The 13,390-nt window shown below is 44.2% G+C and overlaps 1 protein-coding gene across 1 annotated transcript in view; it reads right to left on the bottom strand.

Annotated features, from left to right (window-relative positions):
• LOC124615739 (multiple C2 and transmembrane domain-containing protein) overlaps window positions 1-13,390 on the bottom strand; it is a 1,088,825-nt gene that overhangs the window by 580,742 nt on the left and 494,693 nt on the right. Inside the window, exon 5 of the mRNA XM_047143819.1 lies at window positions 2,586-2,665. Within this exon, the coding sequence (XP_046999775.1) occupies window positions 2,586-2,629 (44 nt within the window). The 5' untranslated portion in view covers window positions 2,630-2,665. The remainder of the gene's footprint in view (window positions 1-2,585; window positions 2,666-13,390) is intronic.

The raw sequence follows: 13,390 nt of genomic DNA, 5'->3' as shown, positions 1-13,390 counted from the left end.
AGGCTGCTATTCTCCCATGGAGACGATCGTAGAGATGCTGGATGTAGTCCTGTGGAACGGCTTGCCATGCCATTTCCACCTGGCGCCTCAGTTGGACCAGCGTTCGTGCTGGACGTGCAGACCGCGTGAGACGACGCTTCATCCAGTCCCAAACATGCTCAATGGGGGACAGATCCGGAGATCTTGCTGGCCAGGGTAGTTGACTTACACCTTCTAGAGCACGTTGGGTGGCACGGGATACATGCGGACGTATATTGTCCTGTTGGAACAGCAAGTTCCCTTGCCGGTCTAGGAATGGTAGAACGATGGGTTCGATGACGGTTTGGATGTACCGTGCACTATTCAGTGTCCCCTCGACGATCACCAGTGGTGTACAGCCAGTGTAGGAGATCGCTCCCCACACCATGATGCCGGGTGTTGGCCCTGTGTGCCTCGGTCGTATGCAGTCCTGATTGTGGCGCTCACCTGCATGGCGCCAAACACGCATACGACCATCATTGGCACCAGGGCAGAAGCGACTCTCATCGCTGAAGACGACACGTCTCCATTCGTCCCTCCATTCACGCCTGTCGCGACACCACTGGAGGCGGGCTGCACGATGTTGGGGCGTGTGCGGAAGACGGCCTAACGGTGTGCGGGACTGTAGCCCAGCTTCATGGAGACGGTTGCGAATGGTCCTCGCCGATACCCCAGGAGCAACAATGTCCCTAATTTGCTGGGAAGTGGCGGTGCGGTCCCCTACGGCACTGCGTAGGATCCTACGGTCTTGGCGTGCATCCGTGCGTCGCTGCGGTCCGGTCCCAGGTCGACGGGCACGTGCACCTTCCGCCGACCACTGGCGACAACATCGATGTACTGTGGAGACCTCACGCCCCACGTGTTGAGCAATTCGGCGGTACGTCCACCCGGCCTCCCGCATGCCCACTATACGCCCTCGCTAAAAGTCCGTCAACTGCACATACGGTTCACGTCCACGCTGTCGCGGCACGCTACCAGTGTTAAAGACTGCGATGGAGCTCCGTATGCCACGGCAAACTGGCTGACACTGGCGGCGGCGGTGCACAAATGCCGCGCAGCTAGTGCCATTTGACGGCCAACACCGCGGTTCCTGGTGTGTCCGCTGTGCCGTGCGTGTGATCATTGCTTGTACAGCCCTCTCGCAGTGTCCGGAGCAAGTATGGTGGGTTTGACATACCGGTGTCAATATGTTCTTTTTTCCATTTCCAGGAGTGTAAATGGTGAAACAAATCGAACCAATCTATGTTCCTACATTTAAGTCCAATATTATTATGGCCTGTGAAAGTCGTTGATGGATGATGGATTTGGATTCTGAGCATTGTCGTCGGTTCCCTTTCTTCATCACTCTGCTGTCAACATTAGATTGCACTGCATTCTTGCCTTCAGAACTGTAGTCGTAGTACACGGTAGGGCTGCAGATAAAATATCGATATATCGACACTTTACCCATAAGTGTCGATATATATATCTGCGATATTCTTTCCTCGATATACAGATATATCAATATCAAAACGGCGATGTTGAATGCCGATGTTTTTACTTTAATTTTTTTTCTGTGAATATTTGAAACTGTTCTTTTGAAATTGTAACAGAACATAATCTTACTTTCACTGTGTGAAATAGTCTCACTACTTTTTGAGCTTTCATCACATCCAACCTTTCTCTTTGACCGTGTGAAGAAAGTATATGTGGCACAAAAGAAGAACTCCGATTTCACAGAGGAGGTGGTGGTGTGAGTGGAATAACCAGATTTCCGATGCGAAGAAACAGCGCGCCAGTTGCGTTAAAAACAATTTTTTATACAACTAGTATGCTATTTCTTCACATCGACATCCTTCAGAGACAGGTGCTGAAAATGACGAACAATAATGTAACTGACAAGATTGGTGCTTGCAGTGGGCGGAGACGTGTGAGTGGAAGTGCAGACGTAATCGGCGCTCGACGATACCAACAGAAACTGCAGCGTTTAGCTTCACCACGCTATTTTGACACCATAGCTGCTATGTCGCTGATGTTTGCAAAAATGAAAAAAAAAAAAAACAGGGAAGTCGACATGATGTGTTCCGTGTAAATGCGACATGTGACGAAACCGAACGATGGACCCATCAGACACATTTTATTGTGCCACTTTCATGCAGTTACCATTGTTAGCTATGTGTTTATCGCCAAGAGTGAACGTACATTGTTTTCTTTCAATTCTTGCTCTATGGGGGATAGGTTGGCTGCTAGCTTGATGATTGGCAGAATATCTAATAATAAATCAATACTTAGATTTTCAACTCTAAAACCGGCAATATGTTTCTAATGTGTAGCCGATATTTTTAAAGGCAGGTATATATATATTTTTTCCGCCGATATTGATACTTCTTTCGATAAATAGACAGCCGATGATGATATTTCTTAAAAATAGATGTATTGAATCCCGATATTTTTAAAAATATCAGCAGTCCTAGTACATCGGTGATACAGTCGAATGAAATTTGCTTCTATGTGTACTGGGTTGTAATGTCCTGGGAAGGGTCTCATGCAATAAATAATATTAGTGAGAGAAGACACTTGCAACTCACCTGCCCAGGTCCAGCTTGCTGACGTCGAGGTAGGCGGAGCCCATGAAGTCGTCCTGCAGGCCCCAGTCATAATCAAACACCTGTGGGGCAGAAAACGGAAAGTTTCATTGAGGTCGCAGGCAGGAGGGGATCATACCACTGAAGTTCACTTTACATATTTTGGCTCCAGTTGTTAAGCAGCAGTTCTTCCACAGTGTTTATTTCCAAGAATACCCGTCGAAAAAATGAAGAGTCTTTTGTGTTAATAGATCGATACAGACTTCAGCTAGTTGGTTCAGGCACCAGAAGTATGTTAGAGGTTCAGATTGCATTTTTATGGCCTTTTTTTATAAAATGATATTGACATCCTTCTCAGGAAATGCAGCAGGCATGTTACACACAAATGAAGAAGGCAAAACAGAAGTGAACCAAAATGGAACTCACAACACAGAGAACGATGCAGGTGGTATATACGAGAGCGACTTGATAAGTTAAACTAGCAACTTGTACACACCAGAATGTATTAGGACATTATAGATTTTAAATACTACATTCCTGGAAATGGAAAAAAGAACACATTGACACCGGTGTGTCAGACCCACCATACTTGCTCCGGACACTGCGAGAGGGCTGTACAAGCAATGATCACACGCACGGCACAGCGGACACACCAGGAACCGCGGTGTTGGCCGTCGAATGGCGCTAGCTGCGCAGCATTTGTGCACCGCCGCCGTCAGTGTCAGCCAGTTTGCCGTGGCATGCGGAGCTCCATCGCAGTCTTTAATACTGGTAGCATGCCGCGACAGCGTGGACGTGAACCGTATGTGCAGTTGACGGACTTTGAGCGAGGGCATATAGTGGGGATGCGGGAGGCCGGGTGGACGTACCGCCGAATTGCTCAACACGTGGGGCGTGAGGTCTCCACAGTACATCGATGTTGTCGCCAGTGGTCGGCGGAAGGTGCACGTGCCCGTCGACCTGGGACCGGACCGCAGCGACGCACGGATGCACGCCAAGACCGTAGGATCCTACGCAGTGCCGTAGGGGACCGCACCGCCACTTCCCAGCAAATTAGGGCCAACACCCGGCATCATGGTGTGGGGAGCGATCTCCTACACTGGCCGTACACCACTGGTGATCGTCGAGGGGACACTGAATAGTGCACGGTACATCCAAACCGTCATCGAACCCATCGTTCTACCATTCCTAGACCGGCAAGGGAACTTGCTGTTCCAACAGGATAATGCACGTCCGCATGTATCCCATGCCACCCAACGTGCTCTAGAAGGTGTAAGTCAACTACCCTGGCCAGCAAGATCTCCGGATCTGTCCCCCATTGAGCATGTTTGGGACTGGATGAAGCGTCGTCTCACGCGGTCTGCACGTCCAGCACGAACGCTGGTCCAACTGAGGCGCCAGGTGGAAATGGCATGGCAAGCCGTTCCACAGGACTACATCCAGCATCTCTACGATCGTCTCCAAGGGAGAATAGCAGCCTGCATTGCTGCGAAAGGTGGATATACACTGTACTAGTGCCGACATTGTGCATGCTCTGTTGCCTGTGTCTATGTGCCTGTTGTTCTGTCAGTGTGATCATGTGATGTATCTGACCCCAGGAATGTGTCAATAAAGTTTCCCCTTCCTGGGACAATGAATTCACGGTGTTCTTATTTCAATTTCCAGGAGTGTATATAAGGGTGCGAAAGCAACACCTCTCGCAGGTGTTTCTAAACTGCCCTTATAAACTCGTAGCAGTTACAACGAGAATAGAAAGTCTTGCCCCTCAAGTTGTACACTCGCTCACTCTTCTTGCATTGCACCTCCGCATCTTGATCCATAGTACAACAATGGTTACTACATGTACTCGCTTGTTACAAATGTACAGCCCTTAGATCAAGAGGTGCCTTATCTGTAACATGTACTACATGGTCCAGTGTCTGAGAACGCTATATTTAATGCGAGATTTAAGGCGTAAATCATTTACAAATTTTAATTTAAGTTAGATAACAATCATTCTTACAATCATTTACATGTTTTTTATATATTGCTTGTTGATTTTATTGCACTTAATGACGCTGCAGTATTTCATTTGTTGTTTTATATTGTTGTGCGGTTTTTTAAATAGTACAGTACATATAAAAGAACTGTTAAAGAACTGAATTTTACATTCTGATAAGTTACAGTACCGCCGTGGTAAGTTAATATTCACATAAAACTAAATTCCATGGTTTAAAATTACACATAAAAATTTCACTCAGTAGATACAAAAAGAAGGCTGGAAAAACTGACTTCAGTTCTGGGATCAATAATTTTTCTCTAACAGCACTTAGAATACGTTTAATCTTGACCATTAAGGTATTTCATTGGAAAAACCGATAGCTCCAGAACGCCATTATCCTCAAATGCTTCTTCAGAATGATCTTCTTGTTCGCTAGCATAACTGTGTTCACAGGCTATTGCAAAATCGTCATTTTCGTCTCACTTTTTTGCGAACACATTTTGTACTATACTGAAGAAAACAGGTACGTACTTCACGAGGCACGGACTAGGAAAACCCCAATACGTCTCAACAAAACGTGCCAACAACAAACAAAGAAGACGATAATGTAACACCGGCAGTGAAACTATTTAAGTGTGTGTGGGTGGGGGTGTGGTGAGGGAGGGAGGGGGGGGGGGGAGGGATAGAGAAGCCTTACTCCAGAAATAAACTTGCACCGTCTGAGAGGCCATACCTCCCGAGTTGAGGGCTAGAGCCATAATAATTTACTGCCGTGCTTTCACAAAGCAGACGCAGTAAATTGTAGCATACTGTTTGACGGTCTTTTTCCTATAGCACGGCGCTTGGACATTTTAAGTGTGAAATGGAAAATTTGGCTATAATCATTCACCAGCTCCGATTAAATAAGTATCTATTCCCAACAATAAATATAAAAATTAAAATGATATTAGAACGAAACAAGAACTTTGCTCTCCACGCTACTCTACCCTGGACAAGCAACTTTATCACTGAACAACTACTACAACATACAAACATTTGAATCTGCTTATTGTACTCATATCTTGGTGTCCCCCTACAATTTTTACACCCCCACACCCCGCCACAACACTTCCCTCCATTACTAAACTGACTATTCCTTGGTGCCTGAGGATGTTTTCTGCCAACCGCTTCCTTCATTTAGTCACGTTATGCCATACATTTCTTTTCTCCCCATTTAGATTCAGTACATCCTCATTTCTTATTCGACCTACCCAGGTAATCTTCAGCATTCTTCTGTAGCACCACATTTCAAAAGCTTCTATACTCTCCTGTCGACGCTGTTTATTGTCAATGTTACACTTCGGTATGAGGTTACATTCTATACATATACTTATAGAAAAGTTTTCTTAACATTTAAATTTATATCCGATGTTTAAGAAATTGTACTTTTCAGAAGCGCTTCTCTTGATATTCTCAATCTGCGTTTTACATCATTTCCATTTCGGACTTCGTAAATTATTTTGCTGTTTAAATACCAAAACTCATGTATTATTTTGTCTGTGTCATTTTCTAATCTAACTCTATCAGCATCACCTGATTAAATTCGGATACATGCAATTACCCTTCTTTTACTTTTGTTGGTGTACATCTTATAATACCTTTTCAAGACATTATTCATTTCACACAAATGAACGGTCAAGTCCTTTGCCATCTCTGATAGAATTACAATGTCGTCGGCTAACCTCAAATTTTTTATTAATTCTACAATAGCTGTAATTTCCTGCGCTAATTTCTTTACTGCTTGCTTCATGTACTGCTTAAATAACATCGGGAAGAGACTATAACCCTGTCTCGCTCCCTTCTGAACAACTGCTCCCGTTTCATATCCTTCGTCTCATAACCGAGTCTGCCGGTCGGTGTGGCCGTGCGGTTCTAGGCGCTTCAGTCTGAAACCGCGTGGCCGCTACGGTCGCAGGTTCGAATCCTGCCCCGGGCATGGATGTGTCTGATGTCCTTAGGTTAGTTAGGTTTAAGTAGTTCCAAGTGACTGATGACCACAGATGTTAAGTCCCATAGTGCTCAGAGCCATTTGAACCATAACCGAGTCTGGTATAAGTTGTAGATAACTTTTCGCTCTCTGTGTTTTATCCCTGCTACGTTCAGAATTTCAAGGAGTGTATTAGAGTCAGCATGGTCAAAATCTTTCACTAAATGCACAAATGCTGTAAATTTTGATTTTCCTGTGTTCAATCTATCTTTTGATGTTAGGTCAGTATAACCTTGCATGTTTATACACAAATAAAACTATTTTGCAGATTAATTTAATATTTAGCTGACATTAATATGCGACGTATTCCGAAATAAGAAAAACAAAATTACATTGCTATTAACGCTACTTCTATGCCAGAAGTAAAACTATTCACTTTTCCTTCGTACTGTGAGAATGATGATATTGGCACCTGGTAAAGGGAACGAAACAAGAAAGAACGGGACTTAACGTCCCGTCGAAAACGAGGTGATAGAGATGGAGTGTATGTTACGATGGAGGAAGGATAGGGAAGGAAAGCAGCCTTTTCTACTTCAAATAAATCACGCTGATATTTTGGGACGCCACGGAAAAACTAAATCAGGTTGGCCGGATGGAGGTTAAACTACCGTACCCTCGACTGAGAGAGCAGTTTCTTCAAAGTGAGACATCTCGCTCGTTTGTAACACCGCCATCGAGACATGAGTAAAATTTAAATTATGCATGTAGAATCATTATATGCCGAGAACCCATTAACATCCTGCCTACAATAGACTGCCCTGCATTGGGATTCACTCTGACGGTAATTCCAAGAAAACATCTGTTTGAAGGTTCATTCAAGAAGAAATAAGTCGGAGAGTGTAAAACGAAAGCCACTGAAGAGTTCGTAATGCCATTGCCTACGGGAGAAAGTGCGCCTCCTAGAAGAGCGCTGAGTTCCAAATTTTTCTCGAGAAGGACATGGGCGTATACTCACGTGACAATAGAGCGAGCACGCGCACGCGCACGCGCACGTGCGTGGCGTACCTGGGTAGTTTGATACTCGATGCGCAGCTTTAAAAGCTGTCTCAAACACAACCCCTCCCCCTCCCCACAATCAACACCAGCTTCAAATGGTTCAAATGGCTCTGAGCACTATGCGACTTAACTTCTGAGGTCATCAGTCGCCCAGAACGTAGAACTAATTAAACCTAACTAACCTAAGGACATCACACACATCCATGCCCGAGGCAGGATTCGAACCTGCGACCGTAGCGGTCACGCGGGTCCAGACTGAAGCGCCTTTAACCGCACGGCCACACCGGCCGGCCACCAGCTTCAAAGAAACATCAAATAATGTCTTTGGGGGTAGCAATTTTAGATACCAGTGATTAACTAAGTGAAATATAACCTTACTTATTTTGTATACAGTTTTTGTGATTCGAAACAAATAAGTATAACCCATTTTATAGATAACATAGTGTAACTGATCAGTAATGAATCACTACAAATAACCAAAGATCTTCTTAGTGACAGGTGACTTTAAAATGTAGCTTAGAATCTCTTTCTTCGAACTTTTTCTGCTGAAAGTTTTTAAATTGAGTCATCGATATGATACTAGTAGCTACACTATTTTTGGTCAGCAAAATTGCCGATCAAGAGAGTCGTGCCAGACTTGTAGTGGACTTAAAATAATTCTTTATTAGTTTGAGTCTCGACGAGCACCTTTCACATGACGATACCGAAACACGCAAAGTTAAGAGAATTCTTATCACCAAAATGAGATTGGGAACAGATTCGGAAAATTCGTATCCATCACGAACTGTAAGAATCTTAATTCTGTCCAAGCAAGAGACACTACTTCTAGAACATTGGCAACTTGCAGTAATTTTATTAGGCGTGCAAGGATACAATGTGGATAAATTTCATCATAATTGTCAACAAAACGTTTTACAACCGTGCGAAGACTCGTTTCTAATGTTTTAATCAGATTGCGATCTAGTATGTTTCATGGTTTAGCAACGTGTCTCGATTTCTTGTAGAAATCGTCGATTCACTGTAACACTGACTTCCTAAGTTCCTGGTGCAAATTCAGTGTCGCATTTGCAGTCTTCTCTCCAGGCATTATTGTCTTCTTCCTGATAGTCCTAGTTTTTCCACATTTCGTTACATGTGTCCTTTGAAAATTGAAGTGCTTCTTGAAAAAGATAATTTATCTTGTACTTCGAAAAGAGCTTTAGACTTGTTATCGTCGTACTACACATTCCGAAGCTTCCTCCAGGTCTCTGTAAATGCTTCTTCTAAGACAATACACCGTGAAACGAAAAAACACAGAAAAAAGAAGTCTTGCAAATCAGGAAAACAGTTTGAGGAGGTCCTCTTGTTTCTATGGTTTCCGAAAAATCTGGCAGTTCCTCGGTGGCATTGACAATCTTTTTAAAGCACTGAAACATCATCTTAATAGCTTCGTAGCGAGCACCCATCGTGTATCTTTAACTCTCATAACAGTAATTCTTGGTTTGATCCGTTGAACATAGTTCCCCATATGCATTACATAATTAAAAAAATATATAATGATTGTGGAAGGAGCACTACATCCAAGAACTTGCCATCGCAGTTACTTGGCGTAACAGATACATCTACCGACTACCTGATCTTCAAGCAATTCATAATTTAATATAGGTATATCATTACATCTATTCAGCTACATATTTAGTGTAAGAACACTCTCTTGAAGCTAGAGGACCCTAAATCGGATATCTTCTCTATCCAGGTAGTCTCTGTTTCTATACTTCACAGTACTTTCGCTAATGAAGGAATTGCTTCCTGTATTTTGCAATCTAAAATATCTACGTATCGCAAAATAATAAGAGCATGAAAACGTTCACAGCCGAGCCCAGTCATAATCACAATTAATTTACTGGCCTGACCCATGTCAACAACGCCCTCTGTACACAAAAAAATGGTTATCGAACTAAGATAACTTACTACGTTGTCTCAAGCGTTGTGTGGAAAAAAATTTTGTTTACGTGCTATTGAAAATGTTCAAATGTGTGTGAAATCTTATGGGACTTAACTGCTAAGGTCATCAGTCCCTAAGCTTACACACTACTTAACCTAAATTATCCTAAGGACAAACACACACACCCATGCCCGAGGGAGGACTCGAACCTCCGCCGGGACCAGCCGTTCAGTCCATGACTGCAGCGCCTCAGACCGCTCGGCTAATCCCGCCCGGCTTACGTGCTATTGCAGCGGAAATCTACGTATATGTGCGCATAAGGATCAGGTCCTGTCAATAAACGCTGTAGTTGCCCAGTTTCTCCCTTCAGTATCAAGAGTAAAACGAAGAAAAAAAATATTTTTAGTATTCGTCCCACAGAACCTGGCAAGTTTTGCCACCCCAAAGAAGTTTGTACCCGAGCGGATCGCACCCCCCTCGCTGCGGCATTGTGCACGCGTCGAGCATCCACTGTACTCAGAAGAGCTGGAAACAAACAAATGGAGGTTTCAAAAGACGACCAAAGAAGCATAGAGCGTTGCCTTACAACGGAAGAAGTTCGTGGAATGGAAGTTCATCAAAGAATGGTACAAGTGTATTACTGATGCCATTGACGGCTGTTTTGATTTTATTCTTGAATTTCATGGACGGGTGTACTATTTGCTTTTGAAGTGCATTGTTCGTAAATCTGTAGCTTGGGCACTTAACTTATTCATTGTGGTACTTAGCACATAGTGATTTAATTATAGACACGCGGGATGAGCTTGTTATAATGAATGAAGGCTACGTTATTAAAAATGGCTCTGAGCACTATGGGACTTAACATCTGAGGTCATCAGTTCCCTAGACATTGAATTACTTAAATCTAAGGAAATCACACACACCCATGCCCGAGGCAGGATTAGAACCTGCGACGGTAGCAGTCGCGCTGCTCTTGACTGAAGCGTCTTGAAGCGCTCGCCCACAGCGGCCGGCCCATCGTTATTCAAATGGTTCAAATGGCTCTGAGCACTATGGGACTTAACAGCTGTGGTCATCAGTCCCCTAGAACTTAGAACTACTTAAACCTAACTAACCTAAGGACATCACGCACATCCATGCCCGAGGCAGAATTCGAACCTGCGACCGTAGCAGTCGCACGGTTCCGGACTGCGCGCCTAGAACCACGAGACCACCGCGGCCGGCGACGTCGTTATTACCGCGGTTTCTGGATAGTAGTACTTTACATTAAAATGCATTTGTTCTTCAGATAGTAAACTCTTTTTTAAAATTATTTTTACCTTATCAAAAAGAATAGCATCTGTTTTTTGCGCTATGACCTAAATACACTGAGGTGCCAAACCGAGCGGTTCTAGGCGCTTCAGTCTGGAAGCGCACAACCGCTACGGTCGCAGGTTCGAATCCTGCCTCGGGCATGGATGTGTGTGATGTCCTTAGGTTAGTTAGGTTTTAGTAGTTCTCAGTTCTAGGGGACTGATGACCTCAGATGTTAAGTCCCATAGTGCTCAGAGCCATTTGAACCATTTGAAAGTACCCTCGGCCGGTGTGGCAGTCTCTCTTCGCCGCGTTGTGTGACAGGGTCTGCAACTCTTGCTGGACAGTTTAGTGTTAGTGAGTGCCAGAGGTCGCTTTGTTGAACCAGTGTGTCTTTCCAGTTTGAATGTAGCGTTGCTGTGGTTGTGAAACAACGTGGGTAACTGGGTCTTGCAATGGCTTCGTTTATGAATTGAACAAGCAGCGAAGCTGAATGATGGGTGTTGTTTTAGATTTTTTTGTCTTTTACTTTGGTTGTTATCAATTTAGATTGCTACTGTCCTCGTTACATCGTCGAATTGAGGTCCGAGTCTGTGCCTTGGTTGCATAGGTTATATTCGCTCAGGTTCAGGCCTCATGTCCGTTTCGCTAGATCTGTGGATGTCACAGGCAGGTTTATGGTTATGTCAAGTTATTAGTAATCCCAAGACTAGTGTTAGAAACCTAGACCTGGCTACTACTAAGTTATTCGTAAGGCGACCTATCTATTAGAAGAAGTGCTTTTACGATGTGGCTAATTTTTATTTGGGCAGTTGCTTATTTAACTGTGAATTAAGTTGTTCTATGTGTGTGCCGTTACCTTCCTGCTACAAGGTCGCGTCGTCTTGGGAACGATGAAGAAGTTACAACTATGAGAACAGATGTTCTGCATACACCTTCGCGCTACTCACATGATATAACTGCGGACTAGAGTGACTTTAAGTGTGTAATTCTCGCCAACCAAGGGCGCCGCAGGTAAGGTTGTGCAATACTTATTACGCGACGTCGTTGGAGCGGAGAACTTATCCACGGCGAGTTACCTGAGCATTGGGTAAGCAACTTCCCCGTGCTCTGAAACTGGTTTGCTAACCTAGCTACGAAGCACTCGCTTCTAGGCCGCTCTCGTGCTAGTGGCTTTAGTTCAGTCCGCTCTCGTGGACTGTTAATGCGACTTGTTTGTGCTACACCTTTTGGTGAACGACGAACGATTTAACCCATTGTGAAACATATTTTATAGCTATTGTACCTCAGTTTACCCCGAACAGTAGCGCTGCTAACAGAAAATGACTCTGCCGGCACTGTGGGCTAGTTTATACCATATTTTAATTATGCGCGACGAACTTTTTCTTACAACATTTCATTATTTTAATATATACCCTGTCGTCTAATTACATGTTTTCCCGTGTTTTGCTGCAGATCTGAAGACGGTAATTGCTGACTGTAACTGTTAGTCTAAGGGCCACCATGTTTTATAATCACTGACGCAACAAAAATTTATTCTAAAATTGGGAGTGAATCATTGTTTTAATCAACGACTGTGCCGCAGCTTGTGAAACTTAGGCAGGTCCTGGGATAACCATGGCGAAGAGGAGATGTAGCGAGGTGGGCCACGCGTATATATCCAAGCATATAAGTTCCAGTTCAGTCATATAAAAGGGATGGATAATGCTGGTGCTGGTGCCGATGCCTTGAGCCAACATGCTGAAACCCTGGATCACCAAGTCTAACACCGGAGTGAGATAAAAATAATGTTGTCAGACTTGCTCCCCCCCTTCCAAGGCATAGGAAATTATAAGTAGCAAGTTTTCGTGACTATTACAGAAATTGGATAATGAGCCCTAACCCTGCCAAAACTGAAGTGACAGTTTTCCACCTCAACAACCGATTTACAAAACAGCCACTAAATGTCACCTTCAGTAACAAATCAGTTAAAAACAACCCTCATCCTAAGTATCTTGGAATCACACTGGACCGATCACGTACATTCAGGACTCACCTCACATCACCAGCAGGAAAGTTAAAGGCCAGGAACCACATCATTCTGAAACTAGCTGGAACTTCCTGGGGTGCACAAGCTGACACTCTCCGTACAGCTGCCTTATCTCTCGTATATCCTGTGGCTGAACACTGCACACCTGTCAGCACAGGAGTGTGCATGCCAGTAAGGTTGACGTTGAACTGAATGACACCATAAGAATTGTAACGGGCACCCTGAGATCAACCCCACTACCTTGGCTGCCTGCTCCCAGTAGTATCGTCCCACCACATTTGAGACACAAGAAGCAGCGACCCGCGAACGGGAAAAGATTAATAACGTAAATCTTTCCCAAAGGCTATCCTGCACGCGTCGGTAATCAAGAAAACCATTCAGGAAAGCTCGAGAACCCGAACCATTCAAAACGACACCAGCATACTTCGCCGTGGCATCGAAGACCCTACGTGCATACCAGGCTTCCAACTACATAGAAGAACCTGATGTGTGCTGAACAGAATCCGATGTGGACGCGGAAGAACTAATTCCGTCACGTACAAATTGGAACTCAGACTCC

The sequence above is a fragment of the Schistocerca americana genome, chromosome 5 (assembly GCF_021461395.2).
Source record: "Schistocerca americana isolate TAMUIC-IGC-003095 chromosome 5, iqSchAmer2.1, whole genome shotgun sequence".
In the NCBI taxonomy this organism is placed as follows: Eukaryota; Metazoa; Arthropoda; class Insecta; order Orthoptera; family Acrididae; genus Schistocerca; species Schistocerca americana.
The sequence above is the reverse complement of the archived record's forward strand: the minus strand, read 5'-3'. Positions and strand labels throughout refer to the sequence as shown.